General features: G+C 39.2%; 1 protein-coding gene and 1 non-coding gene across 2 annotated transcripts in view; both read right to left on the reverse strand.

Moving 5' to 3' along the window:
* The window catches only part of LOC126094444 (fibrillin-2-like), a 354,361-nt gene that overhangs the window by 34,783 nt on the left and 300,325 nt on the right, over positions 1–19,253 (reverse strand). Inside the window, exons 41-42 of the mRNA XM_049908817.1 lie at positions 1,052–1,246; positions 851–955 (exon numbers count right to left, since the gene is read on the reverse strand). Of these exons, the coding sequence (XP_049764774.1) occupies positions 851–955; positions 1,052–1,246 (300 nt within the window). The remainder of the gene's footprint in view (positions 1–850; positions 956–1,051; positions 1,247–19,253) is intronic.
* Trnat-ugu (transfer RNA threonine (anticodon UGU)) lies at positions 4,502–4,576 on the reverse strand. The gene has a single exon. It is a non-coding gene; the product is annotated as a tRNA-Thr (tRNA).

Below are 19,253 nucleotides of genomic sequence, written 5' to 3' on the forward strand. Positions count from 1 at the left end.
AAAATTTATACATGACAGTCTGATTCATTTCCTCCAATTTATGCACGTTCTCAAACTCCTGTATGTATCTAAATATTTCTGCACAAGACAGTTTCCTATACAGTTTTATTGTAAAGTAAATAATCAGAACATTTTCGACAATATGAATCACTCCAATAGAAAACATAAAACAATAATGTTTGCTGTCAAATCTATTATTCCAAAATTTAAGTATTGGTCTTCTTTTTAATTTTTTTGTGTGCATAGAGTGTTGTTTCATTGTTACAAAAGCATTGTTTTTTCATGACATTTCAGTGCTGCCTACAGTGTCTTTGTAATGTAATTAATTAGAACAGCAATTTGAGAATATGGGTAAGTGCAATAGAAAATGAAAAAAAAAAATATATTGCTGGCTGTCACTTCCTACCCCTCTTTTTTTCTTTTTTTTTTCTACCCTTCCTGGCATTGCAATTTTAATGGTTTGTAATAATGTACATTTTGATGGATTGAAATATTTTATAACTATGCACTTCAGCTTCAGATCTTATCTGATTACACCATATATATGAAAATCATAATCAAAAAATTTCATGCACTTTAATAATGACACCTGAGAACTGCCCTGCTGTTTTTTACTTATTTTATAGTTTGTGACAACTGATGCTCTAAAACATTAGAAAATCAAATCAATGACACTAAAATATAATTACACATTCTCACCACAAATGACATTTAAATAGCTCTTTTATTTTTGTCTTATGCCATTCCTAATCTGTGCAAGAAACTAAACACCAAATGGTCGGAATTTCTATTTTCAATTTATATGCCACTTTTACGTTTTCCAAATAACATATATCTTTCAGTTGCTTACCTGTCCTATCCGCTGGTATCCTTGTGGGCAACCACACATGAAGTTGTTACCTCCAAGAGAAGTACATCCAAATGCACAGGGACTAGATGCACATCCCGCACTCACCTACGTGAAACCAAAACAATATTGTCAACAGGTACAAATAAGAAAAACATTATCTTCTCAAGAGAGTGAGAGCTAATCAATTGCAACACATCTTACCTGGACACACAGAAGGACAGAAGTATCGTACTGATAACCATCTGGGCAGCCACAACGGTAGCTGCCAATAGTGTTGATGCAGTTTGTTGAACCACATGGAGACTGCTGGCACTCATCTTCATCAACACACTGATTGTAGTAGAAATGCTGAATGAAGCCTTCTGGACATGCACATCGGTATCCTCCAACAAGATTCTGGGAATAAAATGAAATATTATTTTTCACTGTTCACAAATACATTTTAATGGAATACAGATATAATTATCATAACTGTTTGGAAATTTTCTGATTATCATCTCTCACAGGTTGATTCAAAACCAAACTGTTGCAAAAAGTATTTCATGTGGTTGACATGCGCTAGAGAACTTTTTGCAAACCATGATGACACTTTTGCTAAACTGACTGCTCCCAGAAATGTCTCATTGAGTTTCTTGCGTCACATTTTTCTGCTGCTGTGCCAATACGCATGATTTTGTGTGGAATAAAATCATATGATGAAATTCTCAAGAGATGTACAATTTGCTGGGGTAAGATTGACAGATAAATCTTTAGTGCTTGTAAATATTTCAATCACACAGTTGTAACAGTTCATCTTGAGAAGTATTTTTTTTTCAAGTCTACATAATGCAGTCAGTTTTGGGTTTACATTTTCAGTTCAGTCTAAACATTTCCTTACCTGTAAAATGCCTGAATATGTACCTGAGATTCATGTGGTATGTTATTATTAACTATCTGGAAGAGATCAGGGAAAAATAAACTTGAAACGAATATAGAGGAAGGTCACTGCTGATAAATAAATAATGTACAAACATTTGTTAAATCACTCGTGCATCTAAGTGCTGTGTTTTCCAAACTGATGTACAAATAGATTTTTTTAATGTCATATGTACAAGGTGTGTAGTTACATGATTTCACCATGATCCCAGTGAATAGTTGTAATAGTTAAAAAATATAAAATTCCTGTAAATATCCTATATGAGAATGAGTTTGCAATGTCTTGGAAGCTGGCTAATGAGCAAACAAAAGTTTAAAAAAAAATTAAAGTGATTGATTGCAGCTTTCATAAAAATCACTTGTAATTTTAACTGTGATTTAGTGTTAAGCACTAAGAATGGATAGAGTAATCCAAATAAGATAAGATAAATATTTCTTTTTGACCATGTGAACTCATTCCACATCTTTATAATATGTTGTGGAAATGTCGCATACAACATGTAACTAGCTAAATGATTTTATTCATCTAGTCTGTTGTGTGCTATTTTACTTGGTTACTAAAGTGGTTGTCACAAATGTAAACAGGTCAAGATCGTCTCTGAAGCTTCCATCATTGCCAACTAAAGATTGCAACTATTAGTAAAATTCCAAAAAATAAAAATATATCTAAAAACAAAGATGATGAGACTTACCAAACAAAAGCGCTGGCAGGTCGATAGACACATAAACAAACACAAACATACACACAAAATTCTAGCTTTCGCAACCAACGGCTGCTTCGTCAGGAAAGAGGGAAGGAGAGGGAAAGACGAAAGGATGTGGGTTTTAAGGGAGAGGGTAAGGAGTCATTCCAATTCCGGGAGCGGAAAGACTTACCTTAGGGGGAAAAAAGGACGGGTATACACTCGCACACACACACATATCCATCCACACATATACAGACACAAGCAGACGAATATGTCTGTGTGTATGTTTGTGTTTGTTTGTGTGTCTATCGACCTGCCAGCGCTTTTGTTTGGTAAGTCTCATCATCTTTTTTTTTAGATATATTTTTCCTACGTGGAATGTTTCCCTCTATTATATTCAAAAAATAAAAATAGTTAGACATCTCAATATTTAGCCTAGTAAATGAGGGAGTACTTCTAAAAGAAAAATTCTCACCACTTATTATGAAAAAACTAAGCAGGAACTTAACAAGACATTTTCAGTACAAATACTTTTTTATTCAAACCTATGAAAAAGCCAGAAAAACTATCACATTTGGGCTGAAAAAAGTATAAAAATTTTCAAAATTTATAGACTTACCTGATACACGTTGTATCATGGGAACATAAAACTCTTCCGAGAGTGAGACAGAAACAGAGAAGAGACAAGAGGAAACTTACAATGAGAAAGTTGTTAAGAAAACTATAAAATTAATTTTGAAAATATCTGAGACATCATTATTGTATTGTGCCACCTACAAGAGCAATTTATTAATGAGACACTCCATGCAAGACACTGAATAACAACATGTATACAGTGACCCAACTGTCCTTAATAGGACCGAGGATATTCCCTGCCCACTAAAGAGATTGTATTTGCAGCTGTTACAGACTTTTCAGCACAGCACCCGTCCCCACATACACCTTTATACACTATACAGATGTACCTGTAGGTGCTTTATGGCTACCATTTCCCTTGGAGTCTTGCCAAATATATTAGTTAATTTGGTTTTCTGAAACCCAAGTTTTGTTTACATAAACCACAGGTCTATTATCCTTCTATGCTATAAATGTACAGTCCACAAAAATGTAGCTCTGAAGGTGACAATATCCCTTCATTTCATAATAAATTTAAAAACTTAAAACTGATTTCTTTTAGAAGGCAAATAATATACGTTTCTGAGCCCTCATACTCAAATATTGTTTTGTAGGCAGGCACAATTTTATTGACAGTACGATACTCTCCTCTAGCATAGTATTTTAATACGGTCCTGTAGACCACTCCTTATTAAAATAATCCATTTCAGTAAATCTGCTTTCCCCTGTATATTCCTTTCATGCTGAATCGAAGAGAACACTCAGAGCTACAGCCTCTGAAGAAATTATGGTGATGCTAACATATTACATTTTAACTATCTGTAAAGCAGAACGAGTTCACAGAACATGGAAATAGTTGACTGTGATGATTATCTAGCCAGTCCCTTAAATAGCAACATTGCAGGGTGAGATATAAGTGGCAGATTTGTGTGACCTTGAGCCATCTATTTTTGTGACTGTTGCTATAACTAAGATGAATGCAATGTGACTGAGGAGATGGGTAGTGTTGTTGTGGTCTTCAGCCCGAAGGCTGATCTGATGTAGCACTCCACGCTAGTCTATCCTGTGCAATCTTCTTTATCTCTGATAACTGCTGCAACCTACATCCACTTGAACCTGCTTACCATACTCATCCCTTGGTCTCCCTCTACCATTTTACCCCCCCCCCCCCCCCCCCCCCCACACACACACTCCATTACAGAGCTGATGATACCTTTATGCCTCACGATGTTTTCCATCAACCTATTCCCTCTACATCTACATGTACATGGATACTCTGCAAATCACATTTAATATGAAGATAGTAACCATTCTGAAAGAACAGATACTAATGATGACCATGCAGCTTCTCTAGAAAGATAACGATTATTAATCAAAACCATCAGTTGCCAACAGGTGTTGTTGATATACCTCAATGGGGACACCTGAAAGTGTGTGCCCCGTCTGGGACTCGAACCCAGGGTCTCCTGCTTACATGGCAGACGCTCTATCCATCTGAGCCACCGAGGGCACAGAGGATAGCGCAACTACAGGGACTTATCCCTTGCACACCTCCCGTGAGATCCACATTACCAACTGTCCACAACGTACATTCGTAATGTTCCTAAAGGATATTTGCCCATTCACTCATTACTCGCGCCAACTAAGGTGACTGTTCACATAAGAGTTTGGGCAAAGTGTGCGCATACACACAGAAGAAAGTCAATGGCCTGGAAGCCTATTAACTATATGATGATAGTAACTGTTCCGAAAGAAAATCACATTTAAGTAACTGGCAGAGGGTTCACAGAAACACCTTCACAATAATTATTTATTATTCCAATCTCATACAGTGCCCGGAAAAAACGAACACCCATATCTTTCTGTGCAGGCTCTGATTTCCCTTATTTTATTATGATGATCATTTCTCCCTATGTAGGTTGGCGTTAACAAAATATTTTTGCATTCAGAGGAGAAAACTGATGATTGAAATTTCATGAGAAGAATCTGCCGCAGCAAAAAAGTCTGTTTTAATGATGTCCACCCCAAATCCCATATCATTTCAGTGACACTCTCTCCCCTATTTTGTGATATTACAAAATGTGCTGCCTTTCTTTGGACTTTCTTGATGTACTCCATCAATCCTATCTGGTAAGGATCCAACACCGCACAGTAGTACTCCAAAAGAAGACGGATAAGTGTAGTATAGGCAGTCTCTTTAGTAAATCTGTTACATTTTCTAAGTGTCCTGCCAATAAAATGCAGTGTTTTGTTAGCCTTTCCCACAACATTTTCTATGTGCTATTTCCAATTCGAGTTGAACAATGGAAAATCCAGGATGGAATGTACCAGTATTGTGAAAAGGAAAGTTGCCACTCACCATATAGTGGAGATGTTGGGTCGTAGATAGGCACAACAAAAAGACTGTCACAAATATAGCTGTCGATTGGTAAGGCCTTCATCAAAATTTGCCTGAGACTACAGTTATGTGTTTGTGAGTTGCGTTTGTGTAAGTGTGTACGTGTGCATTTGTCGTCTAATTTTGATGAAGGCCTTCCTGGCCAAAAGCTATATTTGTGACAGTCTTTTTGTTGTGCCTATCTGCGACTCAGCTTCTCCTCTATATGGTGAGTGGCAACTTTCCTTTTCCAATTTAAGTTGTTCATAATTGTAATTCCTAATTAGTTGAATTTACGGCCTTTAGATCTGACTGATTTATCGTGCAATCGAAGTTTAATAGATTCCTTTTAGCACTTATGTGGATGATCTCACACTTTTTGTTATTTAAGGTCAACTGGCATTTTTTGCACCATACAGATATCTTTTCTAAATCATGTTGCAATTTGTTTTTATCTTTACTCGATGATAAATGACAGCATCATTCACAAAAAAAATTGTTTATATACATAAGAAACAGAAAAGGGCCTATAACACTTCCTTGGGGAACACTAGAAATTACGTCTGTTTTACTCTATGACTTTCTGTCAGTTACTATGAACTGTGACCTCCCGACAGGAAATCACGAATCCAGTGACATAACTGAGATGATATCCCACAAGCACACAATTTCACTACATGCTGCTTGTGTTCTACAGTGTCAAAAGCCTTCTGTAAATCTATAAATACAGAATCAATTTGAAATCCCTTGTTGATAGCACTCAACATTTCATGTGAGTAAAGAGATAGTTCTGTTAGTCAAGTTGTGCCACGAATCTTATGTTTCCCCAATTTGATCCCCTACCTCCTCACTAGTTACTTCATGTACCCACTAATCCTCAGGATTCTTCTGTAGCGTCACACTTCAGGAGCTTCTATTTTCTTCTTGGCTGAACAGTTTATCGTCCATGTTCCACTTTCATACAAGGCTACACTGTAATACCTTCAGAAAAGTCTTTGTAGCAAGCAGATTTAAATTTGATATTAACAAATTTCTCTTTTTCAGAAACACTTTTCCTTCTATGGCCAGTATGATTTTACATCCTCTCTACTACAATCATCATCAGTTATTTTGGTGCCCAAATAGTAAATAGTGTGTCATTTCCTAATCTAACTCCCTCAGCATGGCCTGATACAATTTTACAACAGAATCCATTCCACTTAGCTGCTCTTACAAGTCATTTGCTGTCTTCAACAGAATTACAATGTTGATAATATTTTCTGCCAACTTAATCTCAATCACCTCTCTAATAAAAATGTCCTAGAACCTCAGAGTCTGTTTCAGGATTTTTTTGTAGTACTGTAATCCTCGGAGTGATTACATTCTATGCACTGTTCATCAACAGTTGACTTGTGTGGTTGTGCCAGATATGTGCAATGTTCATGGTCCCGACATTGGATCTCCACTGTTCCAATTGTTCGTCTGAAATATGGGATACCACACTGATACAGAATGCTATAAATTTCTGGCTTGCATAAACCAAAGTCATTTTGAGCTGTTTTGAGTTCATTGCTTATCGTGTTCAGTGAGCATGCCATTCTTTTTAAGGATCCTGGTGACTTTTTACGAGATCGCTTCTGCAGCAGGGAAGTATGCTGCTGCCTTTGCTTTTTCTGCTTTTCTTCCTCTTTTCTTGTGGTGACTCCACGTTGCTGTGTTCTCACAATCTGGTGATTGGAGTACCCATTCTTGTCAAGAGTTTTGAATTAAGAAATTCAGAGGCAAGGCTCTTTTCTCATAAGCTTTGTCCTCTGTGGACTGGGGCACTCAGGACAGCGTTTTTCTCTGCCTGGAGATTGTCAGCACATATTGGGTTTCAGTACACACTGAGACCAAGTGAACTGTCTGACTTCCAATTCATGATGACATATGAGAATGGAAGCTGTTGATCCTCCTCTACACCTGATAATATGGTAGCATGTGTTGAAGTGTTGCAGGAAGTTCATGTGTGGCCATATGACGAATGTCTCATTTACATATTGTAAGAAACATGCAGGTTCATTTGCGGATGATTGCAAGGCTTCCTAATCAGTAGAACAGTGTTAGAAAGTTCAGTTCAGGCAGCAAACATAGAAATCAGACACTGAAACACCACCTGGACACCACTCATTGCTGTTGGGGATGGCATTACGCAAAAATTAACCCGAAGTGAACAATCTGCCACAAAGTTAATGAGTAATCTGCCAGTGAACATAATTGCTTAAGCACCAATATAAGTGCAGGAAAAACGATAAGAAATTCCAGAACGTTACACAGCAAGAAAATCGTGGAAAAAATGAAAGTGCCAATATTAAGTGACAGTCATGGAAGAGACTGTGCTCAAATACTGCAAAACAAACAAGGGCCCTCATACCAGGTAAAAAGCATAGAAAAACCTGGCACTCCACTAAATGAGGTGGTAAAAAATGCAGAAAATTTGACAAGAAGCTTCAGAACACATGATACTTTGATTATAATAGGGGGTTCTAATGACACAGACAAACCTATTGATCTAATGATGAAACATTTGGTAGAACCATTGGAATCAATACTCACTCTAAGTCACAAAATGGATATCATTATCCATCCTATACCCAGGAGATATGATGTTCATAATTTAAATAGTAAAATTAATACTGCAAACCTCCACCTGATACAAGCACTGAATTTAGCAAAACATGCATACAAAAAAAGAATTGCTGTGAACTTTGAAATAGAGAGACTAGCCAGAAACCACTTCACAACACATGGTTTCTACCTAAACAAATGTGGCAAGGAGAATATCTGCAATAGACCGGCCTTCCTGACAACTGTGGGAAACAATAAGAAACCAAAAGTCAGAAACCATAACCAGATGCTTATAAGCAATTGGATCAAGACAAACAAGATGGTACATAAAAAGAGTAATAGTGGCCATACTGTGCAAACTACACTACACAAATGGGTCACGAAGTCACAGAGACGAAACAAAAACCCACTGACCTCTCACAAAGGTCAAGAACCTGAAAGGATCAATAATGTGATGGTTAACATTATTGAGACAGCCCTACAATATGACAAGGTGATGCCTCAGCAGTGTGATGTGCATGTGGATAGTTTTCAGGACATTCCGGAGGGCTGAACGAAAGGCCTCTCCAGTTCGTCTGACGAACCGGTTTCAGGCTCTGTCTCCAGCTGATGCTGATCTTCGGCCGGACATGGCTGCTTATCCTGTTCCAGAGGTTGCCCCTCAGTCTGCAATATCCGAGCGGTCGCAGAGGGTGGGCTTACTGGTAGTTGGGAGCTCCAACGTCAGGCGCGTAATGGGGCCCGTTAGGCATATGGCAGCAAGAGAGGGGAAGAAAACCAAAGTGCACTCATTGTGCATACCAGGGGGAGTCATTCCAGATGTGAAAAGGGTCCTTCCGGATGCCATGAAGGGTACAGTGTGTACCCATCTGCAGGCGGTCGCTCATGTCGGCACCAATGATGTGTGCCGCTATGGATCGGAGGAAATACTCTCTGGCTTCCGGCGGATATCTGATTTGGTGAAGACTGCCAGTCTCGCTAGCGGGATGAAAGCAGAGCTCACCATCTGCAGCATCGTTGACAGGACTGACTGCGGACCTTTGGTACAGAGCCGAGTGGACGGTCTGAATCAGAGGCTGAGACGGTTCTGCAACCGTGTGGGCTGCAGATTCCTCGACTTGCGCCATAGGGTGGTGGGGTTTCGGGTTCCGCTGGATAGGTCAGGGGTCCACTACACACAGCAGGCGGCTACACGGCTAGCAGGGGTTGTGTGACGTGGACTGGGCGGTTATTTAGGTTAGATGGCCTCGGGCAAGTACAGAAAGGGCAACAGCCTCAAAGGGTGTGGGGCAAAGTCAGGGCATGCAGGGACCAAGCAGCAATCAGTATTGTAATTGTAAACTGTTGAAGCTGCATTGGTAAAGTACCGGAACTTCAAGCACTGATAGAAAGCACTGAAGCTGAAATCGTTATAGGTATGGAAAGCTGGCTGACGCCAGAGATAAATTCTGCCGAAATTTTTACAAAGGCACAGATGGTGTTTAGAAAGGATAGATTGCATGCAATTGGTGGTGGCGTGATTGTCACTGTTAGTAGTAGTTTCTCCTGTAGTGAAATAGAAGTGGATAGTTCCTGTGAATTATTATGGATGGAGGTTACACTCAACAACCGAGCTAGGTTAATAATTGGCTCCTTTTACCGACCTCCTGACTCAGCAGCATTAGTGGCAGAACAACTGAGAGAAATCTGGAATACATTTCACATAAATTTCCTCAGCATGTTATAGTCTTAGGTGGAGATTTCAATTTACCAGATATAGACTGGGACACTCAGATGTTTAGGACGGGTGGTAGGAACAGAGCATTGAGTGACATTATACTGAGTGCATTACCCGAAAATTACCTCGAGCAATTAAACAGAGAACCGACTCGTGGAGATAACATCTTGGACCTACTGATAACAAACAGACGCGAACTTTTCGACTCTGTAAGTGCAGAACAGGGAATCATTGATCATAAGGCAGATGCAGCATCGTTGAATATGGAAGTAAATAGGAATATAAAAAAAGGGAGGAAGGTTTATCTGTTTAGTAAGAATAATAGAAGACAGATTTGAGACTACCTAACAGATCAAAATGAAAATTTCTGTTCCGACACTGGCAATGTTGAGTGTTTATGGAAAAAGTTCAAGGCAATCGTAAAATGCGTTTTAGAGAGGTACGTGCCGAGTAAAACTGTGAGGGACGGAAAAACCCACCGTGGTTCAACAACAAAGTTAGGAAACTACTGCGAAAGCAAAGAGAGCTTCACTGAAAATTTAAACGCAGCCAAAACCTCTCAGACAAACAGAAGCTAAACGATGTCAAAGTTTGTGTAAGGAGGGCTATGCGTGAAGCGTTCAGTGAATTCGAAAGTAAAATTCTATGTACCGACATGACAGAAAATCCTAGTAAGTTCTGGTCTTACGTTAAATCAGCAAGTAGCTCAAAACAGCATATCCAGACACTCCGGGAAGATGATGGCTTTGAAACAGAGGACGACACACGTAAAGATGAAATACTAAACACCTTTTTCCAAAGCTGTTTCACAGAGGAAAACCGCACTGCAGTTCCTTCTCTACATCCTCACACAAATGAAAAAATGGCTGACATCGAAATAAGTGTCCAAGGAATAGAAAAGCAACTGAAATCACTCAACATAGGAAAGTCCACTGGACCTGATGGGATACCAATCCGATTCTACACAGAGTACGCGAAAGAACTTGCCCCCACCTTCTAACAGCCATGTACCACAAGTCTCTAGAGGAACAGAAGGTTTGAAATGATTGGAAAAGAGCACAGGTAGTCCCAGTCTTCAAGAAGGGTCATCGAGCAGATACGCAAAACTATAGGCCTATATCTCTGACATCGATCTGTTGTAGAATTTTAGAACATGTTTTTTGCTCACTCATCAAGTCATTTCTGGAAACCCAGAATCTACTCTGTAGGAATCAACATGGATTCCGGAAACAGCGGTCGTGTGAGACCCAACTCGCTTTATTTGTTCATGAGACCCAGAAAATATTAGATACAGGCTCCCAAGTAGATGCCATTTTCCTTGACTTCCGGAAGGCGTTCGATACAGTTCCGCACTGTCACCTGATAAACAAAGTAAGAGCCTACGGAATATCAGACCAGCTGTGTGGCTGGATTGAAGACTTTCTAGCAAACAGAACACAGCATGTTGTTCTCAATGGAGAGATGTCTACAGACGTTAAAGTAACCTCTGGCGTGCCACAGGGGAGTGTTATGGGACCATTGCTTTTCACAATATACGAGGGCTATCCACAAAGTACATTACGTTTTGGAATTAAAAATAAATAAAGTATTGGAAATTTTTTTTATTACATGCAGATGAAAGCCACACTTAAATACTACTTTTCTACATTGTTGCCATTTAAATTAAGGCACTTATCGTAGCGATGGACAAGCTTGGAAATTCCTTCGTCGTAAAATTCGGCCACCTGTGCCTTCAACCACGTTGTTACCTCTTCTTGAAGCTGTGGGTCGTCATCAAAACGCTGCATAGCCAACCACATCTTCATTGCTAGGAATAAGTGGAAGTTGCTCGGTGCCAGGTCGGGACTGTACGGCGGATGAGGAAACAACTCCCACTTAAAAGATTCGAGAACTTCACGAGTGGCATTTGCCGTGTGGGCCCGGGCGTTGTCGTGAATCAGCAAGATCTTTGAGCCCAACTTTCCCCTGCGCTTGTTTTGTATTGCTCTTCTGAGGTTGTGCAGAGTTTAGCAATACCTTTGAGAGCTTACTGTAGTGCCTCTTTCCAGGAAATCCACAAAAATCACACCTTTTCTGTCCCAAAGGAGGTAACCACGTGGTTGAAAGTGCAGGCGGCCGAATTTTACGATGAAGGAATTTCCAAGCTCGTCCATCGCTATGATAAGTGCCTTGATTTAAATGGCAACTATGTAGAAAAGTAGTATTTAAGTGTGGCTTTCATCTGTATATAATAAAAAAAATTCCAATACTTTATTTATTTTTAATTCCAAAACGTAATGTACTTTGTGGATAGCCCTCGTATATAAATGACCTAGTAGATAGTGTCGGAAGTTCCATGAGGCTTTTCGTGGATGATGCTGTAGTATACAGAGAAGTTGCAGCGTTAGAAAATCGCAGCGAAATGCAGGAAGATCTGCAGCGGATAGGCACTTGGTGCAGGGAGTGGCAACTGACCCTTAACATAGACAAATGTAATGTATTGCGAATACATAGAAAGAAGGATCCTTTATTGTATGATTATATGATAGCTTAACAAACATTGGTAGCAATTACTTCTGTAAAATATCTGGGAGTATGTGTGCGGAACGATTTGAAGTGGAATGATCATATAAAATTAATTGTTGGTAGGGCGGGCACCAGGTTGAGATTCATTGGGAGAGTCGTTAGAAAATGTAGTCCCTCAACAAAGGAGGTAGCTTACAAAACACTCGTTCGACCTATACTTGAGTATTGCTCATCAGTGTGGGATCCGTAACAGGTTGGGTTGACGGAGGACATAGAAAAGATCCAAAGAAGAGTGGCGCGTTTTGTCACAGGGTTATTTGGTAACCGTGATAGCGTTACGGAGATGTTTAGCAAACTCAAGTGGCAGACTCTGCAAGAGAGGCGCTCTGCATCGCGGTGTAGCTTGCTGTCCAGGTTTCGAGAGGGTGCGTTTCTGGATGAGTTATTGAATATATTGCTTCCCCCTACTTATACCTCCAGAGGAGATCACAAATGTAAAATTAGAGAGATTTGAGTGCGCACGGAGGCTTTCCGGCATTCGTTCTTCCCGCGAACCATACGTGACTGGAACAGGAAAGGGAGGTAATGACAGTGGCATGTAAAGTGCCCTCCGCCACACACCATTGGGTGGCTTGCGGAGTATACATGTAGATGTAGATGTAGACCACCTGGAAGATGAGTCGGCTGCCTAGGATGACCAACAAAACCAGCACAACTACTCGGAAGTCAGCACATCTGGAATACAGCACAATTTAAACTACAAGTCAGTGACATAGTAAATATGACTTCGAGCCCCCTGAGTAAACCCCACTCAGACCTAAAAATCTATTATCACAATGTCCAATCCTTAAGCAACAAAACTGATGACTTAAGCATTTTGCTGACCAGTGAACTCTGTGATATCTCAGTAGTATGCCTAGCAGAGCACTGGCTCTACACTGATGTAGTTAAGTTAATCTCACTACCAAATTTCAAACTGTGTGAACACTACTCCAGATCAAATGATGGACATGGTGGGGTTGCCATCTTCATAAAACAACACATCGAATATAGCCCACTTCCTACCATAAACAAAATAGGAACAGACAAGATCTTTGATTGTGCAGCCATAAAGCTTACAGATCTAAATCTAGTTGTAGCTACAATTTACTGTCCCCCCTGCAGTAGTATTAATGATTTTCTGCTACAAATGGACTTGTTTCTAACCAAAATAAGTCAGTGGAAACAGGATGTAATTATAAGTGGTGACTAATATAGAAATTTCTCACCCACAACAGAAACAGGGAGACATTGATTAACATTGCAAAAACTTATAATCTGCATGGCCTTGCAAACGAGCCCACTGGAATAACACCCACATCCAAGGCAGCTCTAGATCAAATTTTTGCAAACAGAAATAAACTTAACCCAACACTAGAATATACAATGCAGGATTCAGCAACCACCAAGCTGTCATTATAAAGGTCGGTGTTAGCAAAGGTACCTCAAACCCAGTCCCACCTAAAACTTTACGAAGGTTTTTCACTCACGATAACTTGAACAAGCTAAATGCCGTCCTTAGTAAAGAAAAGTGGACAGAGATGGTCGCAGCCAATGATGTCAACATGAAATTCAACATATTATTTGACAAAATGATCCACCACTTTGAAGAGGCTTTTCCACAAAATAAGAATAAATAATAATAATAATAATAATAATAATAATAATAATAATAATAATAAGAGAAACAATACTTGGATTACACCAGCTATAAAAATCTCTTGCAAACATAAAAGAATACTCCACACGTTATGTAAACAAAGTAGTGACTCCCCCAACTAACAGAATGCTATAAAAACTACACATGTATCCTAAGAAGAGTGATAACACAGGCAAAAAGGATGCAAAATGATGAGTACATTGACAAATCCAGCACTAAAGTAAAAGCAATGTGGAATATCATAAAAAGGGAAAGGGGGGAAATGAAAGCTACACACATGAACATAGAAATCAAACCCAGCAATGAATCTCTAACTAATCCCGAAGATGTGGTGAACTCTTTCAACAATTTCTTTAAGAGCATAAATGAAAAATTGGTCAAAAATAATCCTAACACAAACTACCAACCAGCAAACCAAAAATATCACACATGTGCAGAGTCAATTTTCATTACCAAAGTAATTGAAAATGGCGTTACAAAAGCCCTCAGAGAGTTAAAAAATTCATATTCACCTGGAATTGATGGTATCCCAGCAGCACTAACCAAAAATTGCGTACACACAATTGCTGAACCATTAACTCACCTCTGTGACTGTTTTTTCCAGGCAGGTACTTTCCCTGATGCTCTGAAACTTTCTAAAGTAATTCCTGTCTTCAAAAAAGGTGATAATACAATAATACAGATATGAATAACTATAGGCCTATCTCATTCTCATCCTGCTTTTCTAGAGTTATTGAAAAAATAATGTACAAAAAACTGATAGACTTCATTGAAGGGGGATAAAAAGGTTTACTAACTTTAGCTCAACATGGGTTCAGAAGAAACAAATCTATTGAAACTGCAGCATATGATTGCATAAATATGCTATTAGATCTTTTGGATAAAAAACAACCGATAACAGGCATATTTCTGGATCTGTCAAAGGCTTTTGACACTGTTGACCACAAAATATTGCTGGAAAAAATTGAACACTATGGTATCAGAGGAATTGCAAACAATTGGATTGCTTCATTCCTAACCAATCGGACGCAGAAAGTCAGCATGAAATACACTAACAGACAAACCAACTCAATAACCGAAATCCTATCGAGTAATGAAACTATAAAGCAAGGTGCACCACAGGGCTCAGTATTGGGATCTCTACTTTTCCTCCTGTATATTAATGACTTGAGACTGAATGTAGATGCACACAAAACAATAATATTTGCTGATTACACAACTGTACTCCTCAAAGGCGAGAATACAGAGGCTGTGCAAAACACAACTGTACTGTGCTGTACCGTACTCCTCAAAGGGGAGAATACAGAGGCTGTGCAAAAAGCTGTGAACTTGGTAACTGAACAACTCCGCAACTGGGCTAAAATAAACAGATTAACTATCAACACCAAAAAGACAGCTTCTATGAACTTTCAACAACACAAAATGCAAATTCCTCTCAACCACTTGTTACTGTAAATAACCAGCCAATAGATACTGACATAGTTTTCAAATTCTTGGGCCTGTGGGTTGAAGATAACCTGAAATGGAATACACATACAGGAAAGGTAAATGCCAGAATTAGTACTGGCTGTTATGCATTGAGTGTACTGAAATGATGTGCTAGCCTGAAAACAATTTACCAGCGCGTACTACGCTTACATACAAGCCCACCTAAAATATGGTGTCATGTTCTGGAGAAATTCTCCAACTGCCCTGAGCACATTCAAAATCCAGAAGAGAGTAATGAGGATTATTACTGGGAACAAACCCAGAAACTTCTGCAAACCCATCTTCAGAAAGTTGGAAATTCTTACACTGCCTTGCCTATACATTCTCGAGACTCAAAATAATTGTCAGAAACCACGTAGTGCCAACTGACTCCAGAGTCATAAAAAATAATGAAATACACAAACACAACACCAGGAAAAACTCAAATCTGCATGTTTTACGTATAAACATTCAACTGTGTAAAAAGGGAGCTTTCCACAAGAGCTTCCAACTGTTCAACAATCTTCCCACTAAATTTAAGTCCATCGAGGACAACACCTCTTAAAAGAAATCTATAACGTGGGGAAGAACTACATAAAGCAACACTGTAGGTGACCACCAATAAATTGTTGTTTCTGTTATGTTTGTTATTGTCAGTTATTACCCATAGTGTTATATCTATTATTTTACAGGTATTTTGTGATTTTTCCTTTTGAGGAATATAGAAGTACATAGCGTACAGTCCTGGGTCCATGGATAAACCATGAAAATCTGCTGCATTATGCCACACACAAACACACCTGCCTGTGGGTAGATGGGCAAAACTAGATCCGACGGGCAGGGCCTGCACATTAGTTTTGGCCTGTTGCAGAAATCCACTTGTGTGGCCAGCTATTCACGAGCCACAGACAACAAGTTGATGAAATAAGACCACGGTAAACAATCCTTGCAACAGATAATTTGTTCAAATACTCTGAGAATCAATAATAACGAGGATAGGTAGCAACTCACCTTAAAGATAATTGCTGGGCCACAGACAGGCACGTAGGAAAGACTGTTACATTCTCACAAGTAAATTTTCAGCCATAGCTTTTGTCAGAAAATGAGAGCACACACACACATTCACACAATCACTCAGACAACTCATGCGTACATGACCGCCATCTCTGGCCACTGCATCTACAGTCTCAAATCAGATCCAAACAAACCACTTCTCATGCCTCCCTGCCTCTCATCGGCAGCTGCTAGGCTAGTGGTAAGAAGTGGTGTTAAGTCCATCGAGGACAACATTAAATTTAGCAAAGCCGTGAAGTCATATTTGTTGTCTTACTGTTTTTACTCTATAAATAAATACTTAGAACAATAATCTTGCTATTTATGTTAAATTGAAAACATTGAGCAATTGGAGTGAAGTAAACTTAAACAATCTTTGCAAAATAATACATTAGGATACTATATGCTAATATATGTTAACAATGTTAACTGATATTTTCTGACATCTGCAACACACTGTGTACCATCAGATCACATGGAATAAATAAATAAATACGCTGAACAGGGAACAGATGCTTAGGAATGGACAGAATACCTCACACTTGAAGCTAGGACCGCAGCAGGTATTAAGAGAAAGAATAGTCCCCTTAATGTTTTAGTATCTCAGGGAACACTCACTGATGCCAAAGAACTATGATGCCAAATTATTGTGCCAAGAAAACATAACCATTCAGCAGCAGAGCTGTTAGAACATTATACAAAATGTATACCAGTTGATGTTCAAGTACATTATACACATTTGATGGTCTCATGATGACAACTAGGGTGTTAATTTGGAGAAATGGTTGCAAATGGAGTGTAAACACTTGGCAGACACTATCATCTTCTGCAGTACATTTCACTTATAGACTATTTGGATTCTTCTTCCCAGTACACAGAACTTTGTCATTGGGAACTATTTTTATTCCGTGTCTGATTTACACCATCCATCTTGACTTAACATACTCTAATTTCTCCCATCATTCGCTACTTTCCCACTTCTCTTCCTCTATTATTTTCCCATTTATTTATTTTCCCTGTTTATCTTTCTCTATCTCTATTTCTTGCTACCCCTTCGCCTATCGTTGCGCCTTCTCTGCCATTTGATAACTGTATTTGCTCCTGCCATTTTGAGCCTCATCTGTGCTTTATTTTCACTCTGTTGTTCCCTAACTGTTAACACATTAACTGCCTTGGCTTCCAGAACTTTGTCCACAAAATTTTTCTACACTTACCTTTCAATTATTGTGCATGGTCTCCTTCGAAATACTCTCCTCCCCAATTGAGACACTACTCCCAATACCTTTTCCACTTCCAGAAGCATCCTTGGTACACTTGCTGGATCGTGTGAAGCACCGTTTATGAATTTTCTTTTTATCTAATCTAATGTGGGAAATCTTTAAATAGGGTTTTCAACTTTTAAAATAAAAAAAGTCCATAGGGGCCACATCTGGAGAGTACAGAGGATGAGGCAGCAGAGTGATTTCATTTTTTGTGCAATAGTCATGCGCCATCAGCGATGAATGTGCAGGTGCGTTATCATCATGCAAGAGCCATGAATTGTCTTGCCACATTTCGGGCCGTTTCCTTCTCACATTTTCTCGCAGACATAGCAGCACATCCCGAGAGTACCATTGATTAAAGGTTGGCCCTGTGGCATGAATTCATGATAAACTAATCCTTCAAAGTCAAAGAAAACTATCAGGTTGGCTTGGACATTTGCCCTGACCTGACCAGCTTTTTTCAGTCTTGGAGAATCTTTGCTGACCCACTATGAAGACTGAACCTTGGTCTCAACATCATAACTGTAAACCCATGTCTCATCACCAGTTGTGATTCTCTTCAGGAACATCTCGTTCTCATTTGCGTGATCCAAAAGCTCTTCACAGATTGTGAGGTGAAGGTCTTGACTCGAGCCGCGAGACGAACTTGGCAGCAACATGATGCATTTCAAGATGCTGTGTCTGGATTTCATAACACGATCCAACTTGAATGTTACTTTTTCTGCAATCTCTTGGGCAGTTAGTCTTCGATTGGCATGCACAATTTCATTAACGTTACTGACACGAGCGTTATCTATAGATGTCAAAGGGTGTCCTACACGACGGTCATCTTCAACTTTCATCCAGCCATTTTTAAACTGGGTGAACCATTCATAACACCAAGTATGGCTTAAGCACTCATCACCATAGGCTTCCTGCATTATTTAGTGTGCCTCTATATAGGTTTCCTTGAGTATCACACAAAATTTAATGCAGACGCATTGCTCCTCTAACTCTGCCATCTCGAAATTCGCAGACTGTGTGACACAATGTTCTACTCAATACAGCACTGAGCAATAACTAGCAGACATACAAAATGAAACTTCCAGCAGTTATACATTAAACACAGGCACATGCTGGGATGTTAACCTCATTTCGCTCTTGTTTTCATCTGCACAATATGTGTGTAATGATATTTCTGGTTTCCTTTGTTGTCCAATTGTTGCTTGGATTTCTGAACTACGTCATCAGTGGGATTAAAACAATAATTTTCCTTCTTTTAATCTGTGGCAAAGATAAGTACTCAAATTCATGACTAGGCGAACAGACAAAGCATAGCCTGTTCTTTGTTTGCTCTTGTACTTATCCTCCTAATCCTGGGGGCTAAGTGACCTACCTCTCCTTTCTAATCTTCCCCAACCTATCTTTCTTTGCTCCCTGAGGAACAAACTAATAGTTCTGAAAGCTAATCAAGTTCTTTATTTTTCAATGTGTTTACTGCTAATATGACAGTTTCACCTACTGAAGTCATTCTCTCTCTGT

The sequence above is a fragment of the Schistocerca cancellata genome, chromosome 8, assembly GCF_023864275.1.
Source record: "Schistocerca cancellata isolate TAMUIC-IGC-003103 chromosome 8, iqSchCanc2.1, whole genome shotgun sequence".
NCBI lineage: Eukaryota > Metazoa > Arthropoda > Insecta > Orthoptera > Acrididae > Schistocerca > Schistocerca cancellata.